The 22,911-nt window shown below is 38.6% G+C and overlaps 1 protein-coding gene and 1 long non-coding RNA gene across 3 annotated transcripts in view; one reads left to right on the plus strand and one right to left on the minus strand.

Moving 5' to 3' along the window:
- On the minus strand, positions 1–22,911 carry gabra1 (gamma-aminobutyric acid type A receptor subunit alpha1). The gene is made up of 10 exons (XM_008332460.3): positions 22,113–22,911; positions 20,599–20,704; positions 17,421–17,533; positions 16,247–16,303; positions 14,855–15,086; positions 14,131–14,213; positions 12,370–12,513; positions 11,429–11,581; positions 3,735–3,937; positions 1–3,026 (listed from the first exon to the last, which is right to left on the minus strand). Exons 2-10 carry the CDS (start codon positions 20,676–20,678, stop codon positions 2,706–2,708), a joined length of 1,386 nt encoding a protein of 461 aa, XP_008330682.1. The 5' UTR covers positions 20,679–20,704; positions 22,113–22,911; the 3' UTR covers positions 1–2,705.
- LOC103394956 (uncharacterized) overlaps positions 7,145–22,911 on the plus strand; it is a 28,581-nt gene continuing 12,814 nt past the window's right edge. Inside the window, exons 1-3 of one of the 2 annotated variants that reach the window (XR_523213.3) lie at positions 7,145–7,230; positions 11,404–11,510; positions 12,334–12,538. This is a non-coding gene — a long non-coding RNA (uncharacterized LOC103394956). Of the gene's footprint in view, positions 7,235–11,403; positions 11,511–12,333; positions 12,539–22,911 lie in introns of both variants that reach the window. The other variant, XR_001761627.2, reaches the window with a different exon arrangement.

Raw genomic sequence — 22,911 nt, forward strand, 5'->3', positions numbered from 1 at the left:
TATATATATATACCATTGCTTGTGTATTGGAAACAACAACTGGGGGGAAAATGGTGTGGTTCAAAGCTGTCCTTGCATAGCACAAAGCTAACTATATAAATGTAAATGCAACTGTTAATTCTAAATGTGCAAAATGCATAACAACAGGTTGATAACGCAAACAATATTAATTATCATTGAGTTAATGTCTTCATTAATATAATCAAATTCTGCATACATAATATATATTACATATGTATACATTTTTATATATATATATATATATCTCCTTTCTCCTTGATAATAAACATACATACAATAGTTTTGGAATTAGGATCATTTGTAAAACTCTTCACCCTGAACTTTGCTGTTTCTTGACCCTCTGTCTGTGGCTTTGGTGGATTTGAATGTTGTACTTCATGCAGATGATTGCAACGATGTCAAAAAAATAGAGGATAGTATCAGTTTTGCTCATAATCTAATTGCAAATCAGAACAATATCAACAGCAGTTGTTGTATTTAAATCTTATTACCCTCTCACCTCTGGGTGCAAATACACAGAAAGTTCTTGTTTTTCTTCTGCCAGGAAGTGCACATACTGAGAAAAGCCACAGCTATAGTAATACACAGAAAATGTCCAGAGTGTGTGTACAACGATGTCAGACCCTGCTTCATCAGGGATGCAAAACGCAATAAATAACAACAACAACTAAACCCCCAAAACAATAGTATTTTTCTAGATACAGCATAATAGAGAAATTACAAGTAGGAGGAATCAGTGTAAAGCTACAATGAATACAACCCCCCAAGAGCTAAGTGTCATGTTATGTTCCTAAGAAAAGCCCTTGCTAATTAATATTGCTACATTAACATAATTTAGAAGGACTGTCCAGAAACCGTCACATGCCGTTTTTACAGAAGAGGCAGGTGATGAAAGTATCATTTCTAAATTGAAAAAAATAAATAAATAAAAAAACAGGGGAAAAAAACAGCAAGCAAGTTCAAGACAAAAACAAAAGCATTCTTTTCACATTTGCCTTACTTTTGGTTGTTTTGTTTTTTTTCTTCTTTATAGAGGGTACTGACATCATGCTACAAAAATATATTAATCTTTATCACTGTGGTAGAACTGCAAGACAAGTCTGTGCGGAACACAGTACCAGCTAAAGTAAAATTACAGTGCCACCTCAACTCAACGTCTATTCCTCTCCCTGTCTCCCTCTGTCTCCTTCCCCGTCTATCGCTGTTGCTCACCAACAAACAACAACAACAACAGCAAATGAATCCAAACAGGCATGTGATACTGAAGGCAGTGTAGCTGGTACTTTCTGAGTGGGTATATATTTCAATTTTCAGCCATAGTGAGAGACACGATCCAGGACACAGCGTCATGGTCAACATGGATGTTTCATCAATCAACAAAGTAACAGCCATCACACCTCCGCCTCTGACACTGGGAAAGGCACTTCTTCTCAGAATGCCCCATCTTTCCTTAAGTGATGTGAACTGTACTTTGCTAGAAGTGGTGTTTTGGCAAATGAGGTCATAAATCACGTCAATCTCACCAAACAAACCATCTAAGTATTTTTTTATTATTATTATTCTAAATGTAAAATGCTCTAAAATGTTTGAGATGTCTTTTTTTTATACAATCTTACTCATGACTGGTCAGTTTGTGTTTACACTAGTGATGGTGTTGTTGTCTTTGCTGTCATTGTGTACACACAGACGCACAACTGACCGATATATTACCCCAGTGTGAAAGCAGCTTCCAATGGAACACTAACTTGGTGAAAAACAGTCACTTAAGCTTGAAGAAGACCAGTATATATTTATATATACTGTATATATATATATATAGATTTATATATATAATAAGGTATAGATATCTCTTTCATATAAAACGAAATGAAGTGAAAACACGTTTGGATGAAATCAACAAACATAGCCTTTAGGTAAAATTTGCGAAGCTTAAACAATGTCGACACCTCTAACACATGAGAATATTTACAGTGCCGTGAAAGCAAATTAGTAGTTCATATGCCGAGCACAGCTGATTGACTTTTTTTCGTACTTCTTTTTTGATCCCCTAGATAAATGCTGTGTCCACTGAGACATGTTTTATTGCTCTTGCAGGAACCCTAAAATATTTTTTCGAAGAATGATGTAATACTAAATTGCAAAATCATCTACATAGAATGGAAGAATGGGAGGTGACAATGACTAGGTGGATGATTTTACTGATCTATCTAAAATGTTAAGCCATCTGAAAAATATTTATCTGTAATTCTATAAATAAATAAACAAAAAAATAATGTTTCATTCGTGCATACCAGGCTAGCTCGGTTTCCCACATGTCTGACACACTGGTAAAAATAAATGTAAATGATAATAATTAGAATAATAAATATTTAGTACAGATATGGGTTATGAGTGGTTGTAGAATAGCATTCTCTGGACTATTTATTTATATTAGTATTTTCTCACCGTGAACAACAGGCCTTTCAAAGTCAGTACTGTTGTAATATTGTTTTTTTTTTTCTCTGTTTAGTTTTTTTCAAAATCCTCAAAATCTTTAAGTAAACATCGAAGCAATGCAACAACTGGGAGTTCAAACCAGCATGGACACCATGTTTGTTTGAAAATAAATATCTTTTTTTTAAGGAGGAATACGAAAGAAAGAATGAAATAGTTACATTTAGAATTTCAAAAGATTAAAAGACGGATTAGTGTGGATTCATCCCCTGCAGTTTGGGCTTCTTATTCAAGTAGGTTGCCCAGTAGACCAAGTTAAAGGTTCCAAAGAGCAGGGGAAATGCTATTCTGGCAATCCTGTCTATCTTGCTCACACTGTTAAATGTTTTCTTGGCCTCTGGAGGCTTGGGTTTTGGCTCCTCCTTGGGCTCAGTTGGAGGTGGTGGTGCACTTTTGGCAATAGTGGCCAGTCCTGGGTCTCTGGCAATGTTGGGTGCGAAGGCTGTTGCAGTGGCAGCTGGGTAGGCTGTAGTGTTGTTTTTCTTCAGGAGGGAATCCTTCTTCTTCTTTTGCTGATTTTATAGATCAAGAAAGGCAAATGTTACAGCTATAGGTAGATAGTTCCTTTCCACAAATTATTAATGGGTCCGTTAAAATGAATGGGCAAATCACCTTCCTTTTTTCCACCAACCATCCACATATGTTGATTCAAACACATGTTTTTTTTTTTTAGGAATGCTGATTCAGTTCTATTTATCGTGACTCATCTTGAACTATTATGACCACAATTACTCATGATTAATTGATAACTGACAATAAATCCACAGTTATAATTAATTGGTTAAAAAATGTAATCTGCCCCTATTAAAAAAATAAATAAAAGTAAAGATTGGAGAAATAAATAACTGACTCTGCTTTGACCTATTGTATTAAACACAGTCCTGGTAATATATATTATTTTTGAATCTTATTGCAGTAGTGCACCACCTTCTTTTCTCCACACTTATTACCATTGACAACATTTGATATAGTAAAATACAAAATGTATATTATAAATGACTGTTCAACATTTGTCCACAGTGTATATGCTGACAGAGAATGTTACTCTGCTGACTGAAGCGTTTTCATAAATGGAGATTAAAGCATGAGGCAAACACTGACTATATTGATTTTCTACAAATGTAATTGTGAGCTTTTCAAGCCTGTCTATACGGTGGTAAATCTTTTGTCTTTTAAAATGATATAAAAACAATGAAAGGGGATTAAAATACGTCAAATACCTTCTCTGGCACCACACTTTTTCCATCCCAGGCATAACCTCTCTTGGTGAAGTAGTTGACGGTGGCGAACTCGATGAGAGCAGAGAAAACAAAAGCGTAGCAGACAGCGATGAACCAATCCATGGCTGTGGCGTAGGCCACTTTAGGTAGAGAGTTCCTAGCACTGATACTGAGCGTGGTCATGGTCAGGACAGTGGTCACTCCTGCGGGGAAAAACAGAGGCAGGATCAATACACAATTATGATCTCAGAAGAAAATACAACTGGCTTGTGCTCGATAAATATATAGAGAGAAAATATGCGAGGCTAACGCTGCATATCAGATAGATGGTGGTAATGATAATGATGTAATAAAACTATATTATGCATGGAAAGTTATTTCTGCATTCATAAACAGAATGGATTTTCTTATATCACATATTAATCTGTCTTTGCAGCTTCGACCTGGGCCTCACAGACACTGCTGCTCATAAGCAACAGTCATTTGGACTTCAATCCTGAATGTGATCTGCAAACTTGGAGTAATTATAATACAATAACGATAAAGCGTTTTTGCCATGCTCTTTTATAGACGTAAAAAGAATCTAAGACTCTGGACAAGAAGACAGTAAGAAATTAAATTCTTTGAGCTTTACGAAAAGGAATCCAGCTTCGCTTGAAAATTTGGAGTCAAACTGACTAACTTCTGAGTAAAGACAGGGTTTTTGTGATGCCGTATATAAAAGGATGGGTGACACATGTTCCTTTGTGTATCATAGATGTGTTTATCAAGAGTAGATATAAATTCAGATATCATTAGAATCTACAGTAGAGATGATTCTGAAAATTCTGGAGGTCGAGATATCTGTGAAATTTTGAAAAAAAAAAGATCCTGGAAATTCAAAAACCCTTCCTTAACAGAGACGTTGTGTAAGCCGTCAGGCACCAACAATGAGGATCTGTGATTTCTCTCCTAAACTCAATCCAGCTCAGAATCATACGGTTCATTTCCAAGATACACACAGTAACAGTCTCCTAGGGCATTTTGATGACCTCAATTTACACATTGACTCAGGTAAACATCCAGAAAGTGGGTCAAGGAGTGCAGTGTGTAACATAATGATCATCTATTTAGGTTTGCAGCTCCTAAGGACTTAATACCTGGTCTTTTCCATTAATTAGATAGAAGAGAAAAAGCCCTTTGGATGTGAGGCGATATTTTTGTGATAAAATACAAAATATCTAGATCTTGAACTAGCTTCTAAAGTATAACCAAAAAAAAAAAAAAAAAAAGAAATTGTATCTGCAGCTTTCTTTGTCTTTTTCAGACTGTTTTTTATTAAGAGTCTAGTCCTTGGAAATGTGACCATCAGAGCAACAAATGCTGCCTTCAGCAAATGGACCACTGAGCCTGATTACCTGCTTTTTACAGATTCAAAAGAGCATAAAAAGAAAATTAAATAATTTCATTCGAAGGTATGGCTTCGGTGCAGGCTTCACAAAGACACCTTCCAGCTGTTGTTATTTAGTAAAATATCCTCCAGATTTGTTTTTGTCTTTTCAACTTTGAAGATGTGAGATTAATTACCCACTCTTCAGCCTCCTTTTTGTATAATTTTTGCCAGTGTGCAGTAGACTTGGCTGACATGATATATTAAAGGTGATTATTATGTTCTCAAATGATGCCTCATTAGCTTCAGGAAAATAAGACAGCTCCAATGCATTTACTGGAGGTAGAAGTAAGTACAAAGGATGTCTGGCTCATTGTGTGGTTTGTGAAATAAAAAGGGACAAAAAAAAAGAAGCAAATGGCATTTGTTAATTAAAAAATATTTGTTCTTAATCTTCATATTCTAAATATCCAAAACAAGATGTCTCATTAAAGATATACGCAGATGATGAGGCAGTATATATTCAAATATTTATAACAACTTATTATAATACAACATAGGAAACTGCTTATGTTTGTTGTTGTCTGTTTTCTTCGGTGGCGTCGACGGGTCAGCACTAGATGTACCTCAGGTTTGACAACTGCAGTCCCTAGGTATCTGGTGGAGCGTGACATTTGGTTTTAGGTGTCGCAGCTTACTGTGTGTCCATCAGAATTTATGCAAACTCATGGCTACAGCAGGTTGCCGAAATACAAAGCAGTTCAGCTCCACTTTCACTGCTCCATAACAGTTAGCTACTGTGAAGGTTGAGGAAGGAGCGCTTTCACATCGCATCGTGAGACATAACTGAAGAACGTAAATGCAAATGTGTGAGGAGGATGCAGGTCTGTGCATTTTGGAGGATTAGTGGTTTACTGTGGAAAGCAGCGGACAACAGGGAGGGAACGTGGACGGACAGATGGGCTGCGACACAGGGGTCTTAATCTGTCAGGTTTTTAGATGCCAGCAAATCAGTTAATTTTGTGGAGATGGATGAAGGCAGCACCACTGGGTGTTACGCAATTCCCTACAAAAGAACCCTGATGGTTGGAATCATATATCCTTTACTTTGTTTGACACATTGCGTTGTCATGGAAACTAGTCTTCCAGTCCCTCAAACGTCTTTCATGAGAGAAAATAAATAATAATGAAGACAGAGATGTTCTACTTAGACATTCACAGGATGTGTTTGAATTCTCTTTATGTTTATGTACATTTAATGTAAATATATATATGTTTCTCTTCGTAATACAGCCAGACGTGAGGGTTCTATACCACGGAGGTAGAACAGTTCTCTGTGTATCTTTTCAGTGACAGTTCTCCTTAGGAATCACAGCAGGACTGTTTAATTAGAACAAATCTCTGGCGCTGACTTTAAATGATTCCATTTGACTTGTTGTAACTTAATAGACTGGAGGCTTTGAAGGCAGTCACTGAACAAAGTTGCTCATTTGTATTATTAACTCGGGTCTTAACCAAGTTATTTCCACTCAGTTTAACTCAGTCTGCACATTCTTGCAGACTCATTCTACTCACAGAGGGGAAAATAACTATTTACAAAAAGGGAGAAAAGAGAACGGATAGCATTATTTTATTAAAAGCTTTTACGGAAGATGTAATTATAATTAAATTTGATATGACTGCATTGACATGTAATCTCAATATGCACCTGTTTCATAGGTTTCAAATTTCAATCATGTGAAACTGATTTTAAATCCATTGAATTTTCCCTTAACATTAACTAAACTAAGGCTACAGGTTAAAACAGTTAATACATTTGTCTTCAGGTAGCATAATTTTACCCTCATGTTTTATACATGATGCGGCAGAAAGGTGTTCACTATACAACAACCTTGACCACCAACACAGCTTTGTTTTAAGTGGCACCTTTCATATTCACCATATGACAGGTGCCACTTAAAACAAAGCTGTGTTGTGTGTAGCAGCTTACTACCTTCATTTGGCAATAACAGAAACTCAGAGCACACAAACAACAACAAAAAAAAAAAAAGGGAACCTTTAACATTTTCATGTTCCCAGAGGGACTCTTTTGCCTGAACACAGGAAGAACAGCAAGAAGAAAACAAAGTGAGTGAGTTTCACTGTTTCTACTTTTAAACTATCTTAACTTCCTATCTGAGGGCTCTGTCAATGGAGTCATATGGTTATATGACTATACAACTATGAAAACTGTATTTGTTTACCCAGAGGTCTTTGTTGGTTTAAAAGAAAACATAGGAAGTTCAGCTAACCAAGCCAATGTGCTATGTGCAACCAGGTTCATGGGCCTGACTAGATCCAAACCTTTACAAGTTCTAATGTTTTAAATTACAAAAGTTATATAAAAAGGCTTAACTGTAGTACTCCAAATGTATAAGTTGATACTTAAAACAAAATTGATAAATAAATGTAACATATACTTCTTGGTAATGTTGTCTATACTAGATGCATTATGTGTATTTGAATAATGAGTTCTCTCCAGCTCACAGCAGTGCTCAGCTGGTTGTTATCATTGTTTGGTTCATAGCTAATATTTTTTTGTTCGAACTTCTAATTGCACACATTTGTTATCAGGGAACATTAGAAAAGGGAGCTGTTAATCAGGAAGGAGGAGGAATGTGTTTGTCCTGCAGCCTGTTATTCATTCCTCTGCTCTTTGGTTTAGAATGTAGTTGTTGAGGTTTTTGGTGTCAAACTGTTACTACTGTGCTGTAGTTTGCTGTACTTTGCTGTATATCCTGTTTTAATAATTATTAGTAACAATTCTGAGGTCATAAAAAGTCACTGTACATGGAATTATTGACATTGGAAACTAGAAAGATATGGAAAGTCTAAGTTTTCCATTTGGAGGTAAATATAGAGAAACTGAGGAATTTAGTTTATTTTAATTTTAGTGGGAAAAATCTTTTTTAAAATTTCAATCTCAAGCCATAATTGAATACATTTGATGCTATATCTTTAACAGTGGGTTAATGAATGTTCCCTACAATGAATGCTTGTTGTTTTTTTAATCATGCTCTGGGAGTGCAGCTGTGCTCGGGCCATTTATGTATCAATAATCACATTTTCAGGAGGTTAAAATAAAACTGAGAAACACAAAGTCTTCAATTCATCATCCATTTAAATGGACTGAAGCGTTGATTGGCAGACTGTAATTATCAAACAGCATTACTGCTACACAAACATTCCACTACATCATCATTAACACCCAGTGGCATACAACCAGCAGGAGCATATACAGGTGTGGCTGCAGCAAAATGCATTGACTCCTACAGACACATTGTTGGTAAACACAACAACTAGTACACACACACACACACACAGATGCTGTTTGTTAATGAGCAGATACATTAAAAAGCATTGTGGGAGAATCGATGAATACCCAGGCTATGGCTCTTTAAGGAGAACAGGAAGCGAGTTAATCTTGGGAGTGCTGTTGTCCCTGACGTCTTAGACACACAGTAGGATGTTGGAGGTAAAACTATCAGTACCATTACGGGTTCCTCTGTTTTGTTCTTGGCAGTAGTGGCATAGAAATAAATTAGCAACAGTTTCCCAGCAGACCAAACTGGCTAGCCATAAACTAATCAGCCATTTAATCGGCACAATGATAAATAAGATAACTCCACACACCGCTGTGCCTTTAAATTACCTATTCAACTACCGGGCAGGCTTTGGGGAAGAGATTTAGAAGAGAGGCTGTGCATCATTGTCACATAATGTAATTTAAACATTGGGCGCTGTGTTTCACTTGTACATTTTTTGGCAGTTTCTGTTGTGGGCTTTGTAACATAAATCTGATTACATCTGTAGAGATCATCCGTAAAGGTGATTATTACTAGTTGTGCAATATATGGTACATGGGGACTCTGTTCTGAAATGAAGCTCAGAAAAATCCCAGCTGTGAATAAATGTCTGCCATCATTCTAGTGCATCTCTGCTCTGACAGAATACAACAAATGAAACGCAATGTTTCTTCTCCATTGCCTGTTTTGAGGGAAAGAATGAGGCGTCACTGGAGTCTTTTGTGTGCGTGATAAAATAAAACCTTTTTGTCATTGCAGCATAAACAAACGTGCTTATTTAAAGCGTCACGATACTTGCACGCTATCTGGCACCTGGTAGGAACGACTGAGTGATTATACCGCTGCAGGATAGTGTCGACAACACAAGTAACAATATCAAGGAGGAAAAGAAATGCTGCGTCATTTATAGATACTAAATCCTGGCTTGTTTTTGATTATTTAAATAGAGCTAATCGGATTTGAATAATGCCTATTTATTTAGGATGATTCCCCAAATGGAAACAAACCTTTATTTTTCAAAAATTCTGCTCTTAATTTTTGAGCATCTTAGAAGAAGAACACAAGCAAAGAATTAAAAGGCATTAAGTTGTGAATCTTATCAAGCATCTATTTATTCACTTTCAAGTTCTGAAGGGATTTTAAGGAAATTATGCAGATAAGGAAAACAGATTGACGTGTTATTGTTTATTATGGGGTTCACTGATTAAATTTGAATCTATAAAAAGAAGACAAAAATTGATTGGTTTATAATTTGAGTGTTATATAGTACTGTTAAATGATTAACATTTTTATTCAGATTAACCACAGAGTGGTTGGTGTAATCACGATTAATCATAGTTATTTCTAGAAATTACCAACACCTTTGCTTTGCTAAAAAAAAAATCCATTATATTGCTGGAACAAGAAATTGGTGGATTTTACTCATTGCTGTGCAATAGCACATGTTGAGATGTACATGAAGATATTTGACTAAAAGAAAATATTAAAAAGTCAAACATAAGTGTCATCTAAAATTGAAAAACTAATGCCTTTCAACATTCTGAGCCTAAGACCACGGACAGACTATTTTCTAATTTATTTTATACTGACTTAATATTCAAAGCCCAATTTACAAATCAGGCTCACAAGTCACGAGGCAACAGAGCAGCTCAAATGATTCTCACACAACCAACAGAATCACAAGTGTTGGAAGACTAAAGCTAACACCTAGCACACTATTGTAGGACCCAACCTCAACCTACAACTCATGTATGCCAGCCACAGGATTAAAATGTCTATGAAAGATCCCAATTGCCCTCTGCATCTTTTAAATGATTCATTTTAAGCAACATTGACACTGCAACCTCTTGGGAGAACAGGGTCATCCATCAGTTTTCAGTAAAGCCTGTAAAACTGCTGCAGTGATCTGTGTCTTCATGACATCCTGCACATGCAATTATTCAACTGTGTGTGCATGTGTGTGTAAATGTGTGTGTCTACATCGTCTGCATGCACACTTGTAATCTCCTGAAGCAGAACCAGCAAAGATAGCATGAGGGACACACGTGCCCTAGATAGTAGTTTAACCCCAATCTAGGCCATCCTCACTTCCCCTCGACACGTGACGATCGCTGCAGGTAGCCCGCTGTGGCGTTCACACCCAGCCAAAAAATACACTCATAAACCAGAAGGACAAAACAGAAGATAAAGAACAGAGAGCAATCTATCTGCATGTTTTAAGTTGCAGGGAGACAATGACATCTTTGAGAAAAGTGAGAGGAAGGAGAGGAGGAGAGAGGGCGGTGTGGGTGGTGGTGAGGAGGTAACTCAAGGACATTTTGCCTGCTGCTGGTCTCTGTTGCTACAGATCATGCTGCAGACTAGCAAAAGCTGTTGTTTTAGGCAGCATTATGTAAGACCTGAGTGTGACAGACAGACTCACATCAGACACACTCCTGATGACAATGCACGTAGGTCAACCCCTGCAGCTGTACATACATTAAACCAGAGTGACAAACACATCAGAGAGAGGCACGAGCAGAACACACGTGCACACACACGCACTTGTTGATGCACATTCAGAGCACGTAAATTCAAAGTCCTGCTGTGCTTTGTGCTTGAAATTCTACTGCAGCAAGCCACAGTTGATTAAAGCTCATGTTCACCTCACTGGTGCAGAGACACAGCAGAACAACAACAGTGTACAACAGTGTTTGCATTGAGCATGAAATTGTTGAATCATTCTTTGGGAACAATTACTTTGCGTTAAAAAATGATTTGACATTGAGAAGAGTCTGTGTCTCTGCATTCTTACAGGGACACAATGAGAAAATGAATATCAACCACGTCCACAGACACACAAATGACGCCGAAGTCACTTTCATTGGCCTTGATAAAAATAATGAACTGATTAATCCAATGTTCCTTTTATTTACCCACAAGTTTTGTTGATAGGTGAATTTATTTCTACCAACAGATTTTAAGAGAAGAACGTGACTCACCAAAAACAGTCCTAGCAGGGACGGACTCTCTGTTGAGCCAAAATGAGACTTGGGAAAGGATGACAGTCATGATGCAGGGGAGGTACGTCTGGATCACAAAGTAACCAATTTTCCTCTTCAGGTGGAAATGGGTTGTCATCACCACATACTCTCCTGTGGTCCGTAGACAAGTCAGAAAGTCGAGAGATTAACTTTTTTTTGCTGCTGGAGGAAAAATTGAAGACATCCATCGCAGCTGTCCCTATAGTGTAATATGTTTTTTTTATTAGTTTGCTGTGTGTTGGGCTTTAACTTGTATTGTGGTCAGGATTTATTGCCATAGTTATGGGAGCCATTTGTCAACCAACTGGTCTACGCCTGGTTGCAGGGAGACCACTGCAATCACATGAACAACACTGAGGTTTCACTGAAATGTCTGCGTGTCAATTCTGTGTTATTGCTGAAAAGAAACACCAATGTCCATTAAACTGTCTGTTGCACGGTCGAGAGTTTTATTTCAATCAGAGTTAACACAGTGCCATGTGTGCCATTAGTTTCACTAATTAAGAAAAGTGTAAATTTGTCGGAGAGGTCTGTCTTATGCAGTGCATTCAGCCTGCAGCTCTAGCTTTAGTGCAAGCAGGTCACCTTTTTGCAAGTATCAATGGACCAAAAACAGAAGGTGTGGAAAAGATGTAGTAGCCTGTAGGGAGATGATGAATCTGGGACATTTCTTGTCATTGTAAAACAAAGAAAAAGGACAGCACAGATGGGGTGTCTGAACTTTCTGCAGCGTGGTAAACAACTACACAGATGATGTTTTGAGGAGCAAACTGCTGAAATCAGAAGGGCTAAAAATGCTGTGTAAACACTGGGAATTTTAAAATGTGTTTCCATTTCATGTCTTTGCTTTTCTTTCTTTGCAGACATCTGTTGCACATAAAACAAACTCATTACTGTACCTGTGCTGGACTGCAACACCCCAGAATCCACACTCTGTCCCATCAGATCATACTGGTTTAACCTGGAACCGTCCTCTGCCACCACCACAGACTGGGCAGCTCCTCTGGTCCACACATACGCCACCTCGGCTCGAGTGTAGGCGTCTAATAAGGACAAAAACAGCAAAAGGTTAGTGCTCTTGCATTGTATTCATTCTTTTATAACAGTATACAGTGTATCTGGTCTACCTGCCTTCATTGTTTATACAAAGACTCACACATGGGTATATATAATGGACTGCTGGGCCCTCATATATGTCCTCCTATATGTCACACAGTCATGGCAGCTTTAACCTGTGCTCCAGGGCCAATGTTTTCTCAACAACTGTGCTACTGTGCTGTGAGAGATTCACTGAAAATTATTATTTATTTGCTGCAAAATCATTTGCCTTTGTCTACTCAACTGTGACAGAAAGGGCAATTATATATTCCTCTTCCTCTTTGTCTTTCTTTGATTCCTGCACATATATCAGCAATGTATTCAACTATAGACGCCCACATTGAGTAAACCACACAGTAGATGTTTCTGTCTTCAGTCCTATGGTCTGCATCAGTTTTGTTTGTGTCTCTGTCTGCAACTAAATAATAGTTTGTTTGTCGTATGTCAGTCTGAAACGCTCTTGAGATTGACACCTGTAACATTTGGGAAAAAAAATATTTTGAGATATTCTAGTTATACCATGTAGGAAAGTTAATTCAAAGTTTCTCCCAAAAAACGTGTCTTTTTTTTTCGTGTCTTGTCGTCATCCCTCAGTGCTGCTCTACCTGCCTCGTCTCATTTACTTTTCAAGTAAATCATTCTTTTCTGCCTTCTCACTCAATTTGTCTCCTGCCTGTATTTAATATTGTTTACCTGTTTGAAGTCATTCTTTTTTTTTAATATTTGATGTTCCTTGTCAAACCTAATAATGTGATTCAACATCAAGCTGCACTGCTTTGTCATTTATCAGCTATGAGATAATAAACAAACTGAACCTCCCATGAAGTAAAAACTGCCAGATATATATTTTTTGCCCCCCTTTAGCTACCGATCCTGTCAGAGCTGGATTGGGTTTTTACTGTTGTAGGCGTAAGAATAGTGTAACTGCATGTTGCAGCATGAGGAAAAATCGCTTATTGCTGAAATATTCAGGCAGTAAGTTCAGTCTGAGGACGGTTTGAAGCCGGATTTTTCTCTCACACTGTGCAGCTGTTCTGCAATGCTCACTCCTCCGTTTTAGATTGGTTACATGTTGCTTACATCCTTACTACCTAAACCCTGCTGTATGCCCTGTCTCTTTCTTCAATTCTTGTCTCCAACTTTCATCATTCCATTCCTGGTTAAGTCCTTTCTTTCAAGGGTGATGCAGAGTGGGAGGTAGCTGTCAGCACTGACCAGCTGCTTTGATGCTCTGGACATATTACAGCCAGCGCTGGCTTTGATAAACATAGGTTGCTGTGCAGCACGCCTGCTGGGGTCTTGCAGGGTCCTGCAGGGCTCAGCAGGGTTGAATGGGGGGAAACCAAGAGGGCTTTGGAGGACAGCTCCTCTGAGAGAACAGCTGTTCCCCACACTCTTGTTCCTTATCAGGGACTAGTGCAAGGTCATGCTTCCAGTTAGGTGAGGCGGGAACAGCATATCAGGGAGGCAGGTGTGTGTGTGTGTGTCTGTGTGAGTGTTCATGGTTATATATACAGTACATATACAGCACGAATGAACATTTTAAATGCAGGGACACTTACAGCTTCCAAACTTCAGTGGACATGCATGAGCGTCCATTGGGAAGTCTTCCAGGTGCATAGGACATTCTGCTCGCACCGTAAGCCTGGATAGATCACATGGTGTTAAGCAGTGAAAATATTGAAAACAGCAAAAAGTAGACAGCGACAGAGGTACCGGTAGATGTGAAAGACAAACGGAAACACACTAATGTCCATAAGACAGAAATATTACATTTGTTTCAAGTATTAAACTGAAAAAAAAAAGTAATTCTTTGAGCGGCGGGTTTCTATTCCATGACAGCATTCCAGGCCATGCACCCATGACATGCTAATCTCCCTTACATCCCTCATCTCACACATCTGTGACAACAGGGTAGACCGAGCTTCCTCCCCTCCCCCCACCGCTAAACACACTGAAACAAAGGTTCACGGCTTTTTACTCAGTTTCTCCAGATGTAAATCGCTTTTGGTTTTGTATTAAGATTACAGAGCATGCTATCAAGAGACATCTATTACTATAAATATACAGTATATATTATGGTGAATTAATCAAATGCTATATGCTTTTTCTTGTTGAGTAAATATTATATGTAGATATAATTTTATAAATTCAGGCATATTGATTTTGAAGACACGTGGATGACATTAAGGTGCAAACAAAATCTCTTTAATTTAAAAGAAATTAATATATAACTCTATGAATAATGTCTAGGTCATTCTGTAATCCGTTCACATGAAAGCCTACCTCATAGTGTAGAGCAGAGTGCCTTCCTCTTCAATTCGCAGCATTTTGTTGGGCATGGTCATGTTGTGGGCCACTGACTTCTTTCCATTGTGAAAGAAGGTATCTGGGGTCCAGATCTTGCTGGCCATCAGGTTGTTGAGACGAAGCACTGACATGGGGCCTTTGAACCTCAGTCTCTCATCCCTCCAACTCTGTCTGAAGAAGACATCAATGGTGTACTCCTGCAGGTGGGTGATGAGGAGAGGAGAGATAAGGATAAGGATGTGGAGGAAGAAAGTGCAGCCGTGCAGCAGGCAGTTTAGTCATTCATTCATTCCTGTGTGAATCTTATGATGGTGAATATTACTATGGTGTGGTTGGTTTAATGCAGTATTTGCACAGAGAGTCTCTTTTTGGTTAGCGGTCATGTTGTATTACATTAGTGGCAGAAATGACCACTGTTAGCCCTTATCTTTGGGGAGAAAACCTATTTACCAAGTCATTTAAATTACATTTGACACAAAAAAGGCCCCGTGCCCAAAATTAGGTGGACAATTCAAATTTGAGACAGCTTTTTACTGTAGCTGAGAGCAAATTTAAAAAGTTCCACTTGACTGCCCGGCAGAATAAAGGAAGTGCGTAAAAATTACCCTACTGTCTGTTTTTTTTTTTTCTTTCTTTTTTTGATTAGTTTCCAGGCTTTTCCACTCGACCTGCATGAGATAATTAGTATGAAAGGAAATAATGCTTTAAGGTAATAGAGAAGGATAGGAAGAGGCTAGAGCTGGAGAAAATATTCCCCAGCTTTCTTCTGGCCTTAACACAGCAGCAAAATGGCCTGCATGTCAACCGGCGCAATTAACTGAGATTATGTCAAGTAGAATACACACGCACACACACACACTTCACAGGCATTTAACAGAAGTCTTTTCCCTAAGTGGTAGAAGTAGTAAAGAGGCATTTAGACATTTGGATAGATTTAATTGGTTTCCGGTGCACAGGTCAAGGATCAAGTGTTGGTGGTGAACACCCACTCATCCAACTCCTCATCCCCTACTTCTTATAGTAACATATGGAGAAGACTTAAGCAATCATTAAAGTACATGAAGCCTTTATACATACCCATATATGTTACCGCTAGATTATTCAGGGTACTAGTTTTAAGGAAATATTTTAACACGTATCCAAATATGTCGACTATTTCTAGGACAAAATGAATGGAGGCATATTTAGATAAGCACTCAGGGTTGGCTTTTTTGGATTAAGAACCATTCCACAGGCATAGATTTCACTTCACTCATGTGACAGTTTTATTAACACGCAGGAATGGAATTAATTAATAAATATGCGACAGCTCTCAGATCCTGTCAGTGTGGGTGGGACTGACATTTACAGAGGGGAAAGAGACTTAACATGTCGTGGTTCGAATACTAGTCACGAAAATGTCAGTCTTGACTTCAGTTACACGCTCTGTTGAAGCAGGAAATTGCCACAAGTGAGTTACTATCAGTGGCATCCATTAGCCCCTAACTACCTGTTAATGCAAAACCACCTAGCTATAATGTTAAATTCATTCAGTGTATATGATAACAGATACATTTTGAAAATGGCATTAACATTTAGACCATCCACATAAACACACATTACTGTCAGAGAGCAGTGTGTCATGACTGTGTCATGTAGATTACCTGGACAGTGGTTCATGTTTCTATTAATTTAATATTCACTTTGATTCTGAAATATACCATCATGTTGGCACAGCACTGAGGTCACACATGTAAAACCATGACTCTTTGATATTCTGAATCTGAAGTGACCCAATCATGAATAAATGACAGATTTGTAATATTTTCATTTTAAACTGCATGAACCTAAAAAACAGATGTCATCAAATTAATCTAAACTATGACAGCAAAATCTACTGCTGCAACCATACCCACAAACATTGGAAGGACTTGTGTTTACAGTTCATTTTGCTGTATTGTGTGTGTGGTTTCCATGTCATTTATACTAGTATTTCCGAATCCATTTTTTTAGCCATGCCACAGAGTTTCATTAGAAATCCCACAGTGCACCACCAAACATAAATGTCCCAAATTGTATATGTAATGAATTGAAATGATTTTCTAGTTTCTCTTTACGTATAAGTCACTTAATCAGTGTGGAATCCAGGTCTGTTTAGATGAACATAACACTGATATACTCGCAGGAGTTGAAGAAAGATACACACAAAGATCTTCTTCAACAGCTCTTAGTTTCTCCTTTTTTTAAGATTGTTTAGCCATTTACTGCCACCTAGTGGAATATTATTTAATTGTTCTGCCTCTTAATTTCACAGTGACAAACAGAGTGACATATTTAGCTAAATAACTAATAGTTTCCAGAACAATAATTTGATAATTTCAACAGCTCACCTGATTCTCTCTCATGACACATGGTGTAGTGTGCCATGGCACAGTGGTTGGGAATCACTGACTTATACGATATATATGGCACATATATGTACAGTATATGTTTGTGCATGTATACGTATATGTGAAGAAGGAAAATCACCCTGAGAAAGAAAATAAATGTCTGATTTACTGACCTCCTAGTCCTGGCCTGAGGCGATTGTCATAGCCGTCCAGAAGGCTATCTAAGATCTTGGTGAAAACCGTAGTGTTATCTTTCTGTTCATCTGTCATACCATTCTGCCCAGAGCTAAGGAAGAAAAGAGGATTAGAAGTTACGTTTGGAGCTCAGAACATTGGAAAAATGCTAAACCAGTAAGAAAAATCCCCGAATACATGAATCATGAAAAACAAAACAATGGATCTGTGTGCTCTCTGTAAATCTGCACTTGCAGCACAGTATTCTTTAAAAAAATATAGTATATAAAAAAAAACACTCAGTACAATTGTCAAGTCCTGTAAATCTGTGACACACTTCAATGCCATTGTCTAATGACTAGTGACAGCATGTGACAACCAGGCTTTAGATCAGATTATAATAAAAAATAAATATTTAACCAATTGCTCGGTTGACTGGAAAGTAAGAAAGCATATGATATCAAGTTTACAGCACAGATTTGAAGTTATTTTAGGCAGTAAAACACATGCACATGAAAATTAAGATGTGAGAGAATACTCGGAGAGTATGTGAATGCACGTGTGTTACTTGAATACATGATTCCATGTGCTTGGAGGTTTGGCACACAACGAGCCTGTATTGCATTTGTTTGCATGTGTGATAAAGCTGATAATTCCCTGCCAGGAGTCTCAGCACTGCGATGTACTTTCTGCTGCTAAGCAATCATCTCCTTCCTCATTTTTTTTGTCGATAGTGTTTGGATTGATTGCATGGAAAAACAAACAGCAAGTGTTTGGAAACAAGCTATGCTAGTCAAACGGCTGCAAGGAGAGGGAGAGGTCATTGAGATAAGTTCACAAGGGCATGGGAAACAAGTTAAGGAAGAGTTGAAGAATAAAGGGAAAACAGTCGATGTAGAAAAGATGGCACTGTATAATATAGTACCTCTAAAGGCGAAGGCAAAATCCTGTAATTAAAATAAATACCAGGGCTTGGAGTTTTACAGAGCTGAAGGTTAGAAACAGGACAGATTCATGCACTGGATGTAAACAGCAACATGTTGATGTGTAAACAAAGATCCCTCGTTCACATCACACACTGACTCGTACGAAAGAGCTCTGTGTGTATTTGTCTGCTTTGTTTGTGTAAACATTCATTTATCATTTTAAATAATTATAAAACAATTACAAAAACCTTTAAAATTAAAGGTGAAAATAAAATAAACCTAAGAACCTAAATGAGCTAAATTAATATTGACGACAGAGATTATTTAATCCCGATGCATTGTTGTGACATCGGATAACGTTATAATAAAACATTTGTACATTCATAAAATATATTTGTTTTTATACAGCATTATCAAAAGGCTGGCTAAAAAAACATTATTCCTTGCGGTTCTTGAATATTTTTTTTAATTTCTATTTTATATATACGTTTCTTCACATATAGTGAGCGTTCTGGTGACATGCAATAGAAAAGAAAAAGAAATATAGAATGGGGTTTGTGAAAGAAAATACTATTTCTTAGTAAGGGCCACCTTCTCATAAAACCCTGTACACCACCCCCATCTACAGGTCATCTGAACAGCAACACTACTGTTCACACTTTCTCTGCCAATGCCTCTCTCTTTCTCTCAGCAGTCCGTGCCCCTCTCATCTCTCCGGTATCTACTTAAAAGCCAATTTCTGTCATTGGTGACATACTGGAGAGGAGAGCCAGGTCTCCCTGATTACCACAGCTCCTCCAAATCCCACCAAGGTGTGTGTGTGTTTGCACTGGGGCTAAGTGAGTCTTGCAGTAAATCCTTTGTTGATAATTACTCTGTTGTTTTGGTGACAGCTTTTCAGCAGTCAGGGTGGGCTCGGAGTGCAGGACATCTGCCTCCCCATATGTAAGTCAGCTAGTCTCGAAGCTTACCTTCAGCTCTGATTACAACATTGAGACAAATCAGTGCTCTGTGATGACATGTTACTCTGGAACATACACATTTCACCTAAGAGACATTACATATGTGCACTGCATGTGCCTGGGGCATGTAAGGAGAAAACTGCGATGCACACTGTATGGATTTTTGTGGTGTAGATGTTACAAATAGAGAAGCAGGCTGGACCATCTCAAGACATAGGTACTAAAATCAGCTGCCTGTGACACTTCCACTGAATTATTCAACCATGCAGAGAAGGCTGATCCTCTCCGTCTCTCTAGTATTCTCCAGTAGAACCTCAATGGGAAGACAATTGAGAAGCTCTTATACAACTGCAGCAGTTAAATGATGAATGCTTGGCCTTGTTGTATCAATAGGCTCTTGTTATTCTTGGCCTGTTGTAGTATCAATCAAAATAGTAAAGTCACAGTGCAGTATTTTGGCATAAATAGCTTTTCAGGGTTTAGATGAAATTGGTTTTAATGCAGCAGCAGCAGCAGTCAGCTGACCTTTAAATCTCCATCCCAAAAACTCGCTTTCTCTCACTCTTCATTATTTGTCTGCTATCAAGTAGGTGACATGTGACCCGTCATTGTTGACGTTGCAAGGCAAGTTTCTAAAGCACTTACGTCGTCCTGGCAGCCACTGTCACAACTTGTGATCAGATCTCTGGCAAACATCTGGATGCAACATGCACATTCTACCGTGCACAGCATAGGACTGAAAACAGAGAATGTAGCTCTTTATCAAAAAGACTAGTGGACTAAAAAATGCAACACTGTGGCAATGTAGAGGCTATTTTAGCTCCCACATCTTACCTCTCTGTACTGCACTTCTTATTACCTCTATGTAAATATAGGCACGCAGGTGTCCTGCGCCGATGTCCCACTTACAACCACATTGAATACGCTCTGTAGGAGTGTCGCCCATCACACCAAAAATAGACAGGATGACAGAAAACTGACCCGGTTGTATCACTGGCTGCCTGTACGACAGGTCTGTAGATTGACAGAATTACTGCTTTGTGGCCATAAAAGAAAACACAGACTAACATCAGGATGAAATAATTACACATGTGGCCCTTGTGTTTGTGTTGTATATAATATTCTTTTAAGGGAAAGGCTAAATGCAATAAGAATTATAATAAGTCCAGTAGTAGTGAATATATTGAACCATAGCCTCCTATTGGGCTCCATGCTGAACACTGTGGATTTTTAATATAGTGGCATTCACATACTTGAAGTCAGTGCATGTGTTAATTGTGTGATCTTACCTTTTCCCACTCAATACGCTGTTGGCAACAAGCAAACAAGCCCACAGATAGAGAAAGGCTCTCCTGCTCCATCCACACATAGCTGCGATATGAGGACCTTTCACTGCTGGAGGTCAAAGAGAGAGTGAAGGTGTCTCAGAACATCATTGCCATGTAATGTAAGCCAGTGGGCCAATAATAAACCAACATTTCAACACATCTGGTGTTTAACATAAAACAGGGCTGAAACAACAGCTGTCAGAGATGTTCCAGGCACCGGACGGGACTTTGTTTCTGCTGAGATGTTTTCCCCCACTCTGATTCATTCCGAAAGCATGAATCAAACCAAATAGGCTTGTCACATCCATTAGGCCATCACATAGCACTTGGCACACGCACCACTCAAAGATTTCACATCATCATTTTGATTTAGCTGTCACATGGACAGAGACATATTTTACACCCTAACTGCGAGACACCAAAAATAGCCTCCCAGCATCTATGTGACCAGAAAGACACTGAATGTTTCATAACTGCTCCTGACTACCCAAGCATGTGGAGGTAGCTTTAGCGCATAACAATTAAGGAGAAATTACACAGCATCACATTACACCCCTTACACAACATCCTCTAATAACCTGCAGTGTGACACACGGCAATATTAAACTAAATCCCCTCAAATAAGAGCACGGGCTTTTCACTTTAATCATCAAGCTGTGATGTCTGCCAGATCATAAAGTATGTAAGCAATAGTCTGCGCTACTGCGCTCGCCTGCTCTTTCACCTTCTGATTACTGATGTGACGTGTCCAGTGTAGGACAGATTACTTACTTATGCACAAACGCTTAACCACGGTTTACCATCAGCCCTTGTTTGCCACTAAATCACAACCATACATAGACGACTTTACGCTTGCTACTTGCTGGTGATGTTCCAATGTGGTCTAATAATCTAATGGGAAATCATCAATGTTTTTGGTGAGAAAGGAACAATATATTTAAAAAAAAAAAAATAAATCAAAAGATGCCATTCGGTTGAGCAGGATTTGATAAAGTGGGGATGATGCAGATTAACGAGTCGAATAGAAAATCCCGCACAAGCGCACTTTCTAAGTTATACAGGAGAAAATGTCACCGCAGAACACAACACACGACTTTAACATTTGTGGTTGAATTTGGTATGCAACTGGCATCCCTGCGAGGCTCGACTGAATACATGCATGGCGATTCATTCGTGCCTGGCGGAGTAATTAAGCAAATGCGCGCTGATGGTGTTTTATTCGGTGCGCTGTCCGCGGTGCTGAAACCCGGCTGCTCTCAACAAGCTGTCCATTTTGTCATAAAACATCGTTTAAACGGTCAACATTTCGACGAAAACTCCCTTCTGTCGCCTAATAAAACTCGTCTTCTATCCTCGCGGTGTCCAGTGACACAAACCATCACCTCCAAATTTCAACGTTATTCCCCATCATCCTTCTGCCTGAAAATGGCAATAAAAATGGACAAAATCACTTACAGCAGGACAAAATCACGTACAGCAGAAGGGCGTCGGTTATATTCGGTGTCCGATGCCTATGTCCTCAAACTTTTGGGGAAAATCGTTTCTAGCTGAACTGAATGAGGAAAAAATCCTCAGTGATTTCGGATTCAACGAATCTTAGCTTGAGGCTGGAGAAGTGGCTGCTGACGATATGCGCAGGTCTCTCGCACTGTTCATTGGTGCTGCTGTAGTGAGTTGAACTCTGTCAGTCTGTCAGCAACAAAAAAAATTCTTCTCAACTCACAGATGTGGACGGTGAACCGATATCTCTAACCAAATTTCACTTGATCTAGTAATTATAGCGCATGGCACACATCCTATCTTCAAGCGCAGACCATCTTTTTTTTTTTATAAAAATAGGCTGTACCATTCTAATATACGGACTAGCCCGCCCATTTTATATGCACCACAGTTTAACTTCCCCTGCTGTCGCCCTAGTCTCTCTTCTGTAGCCTCTAAATAAAATTCTTCTTACATTCTCAAATGGGATCCCGTGTTTTTTCCTCCCTTAAGCCGTCTCTGCCTCACCATCTCACGTCAGCGTGATGCTTTCCAGATTAAATAACGGTATTTGCCAAAAGAAAAATCGCCACGCACTTAAAGCAGACAGAAACATCACAAGGACAAGAGTGGCAGTTATAAAACGGATAGTAATTCTCACAAGGATGCCTAACATAATGGGTTTTCACGGCTCGGTTGCGCGTAAGGAGAAAGCCACCTACATAATTTTAAGGAAATCGTGCTCCCTCACCAGCGTGTGCTGAGGAAACCAGTCGTTCTCTGCAATAAAATATC

Source organism: Cynoglossus semilaevis, chromosome 19, assembly GCF_000523025.1.
Source record: "Cynoglossus semilaevis isolate Cse_v1.0 chromosome 19, Cse_v1.0, whole genome shotgun sequence".
In the NCBI taxonomy this organism is placed as follows: Eukaryota; Metazoa; Chordata; class Actinopteri; order Pleuronectiformes; family Cynoglossidae; genus Cynoglossus; species Cynoglossus semilaevis.

Coding starts and splice junctions, on each gene's coding strand:
- gabra1 (XM_008332460.3), bottom strand. CDS start 20,678: ATGTGTGGATGGAGCAGGAGAGCCTTTCTCTATCTGTGGGCTTGTTTG. Junction 11,582..12,369: donor GGTGTTGCAGTCCAGCACAG/GTACAGTAATGA, acceptor TACGGACCACAG/GAGAGTATGTGGTGATGACA. Junction 3,938..11,428: donor CCCTGCTAGGACTGTTTTTG/GTGAGTCACGTT, acceptor TTTTCCCCGCAG/GAGTGACCACTGTCCTGACC.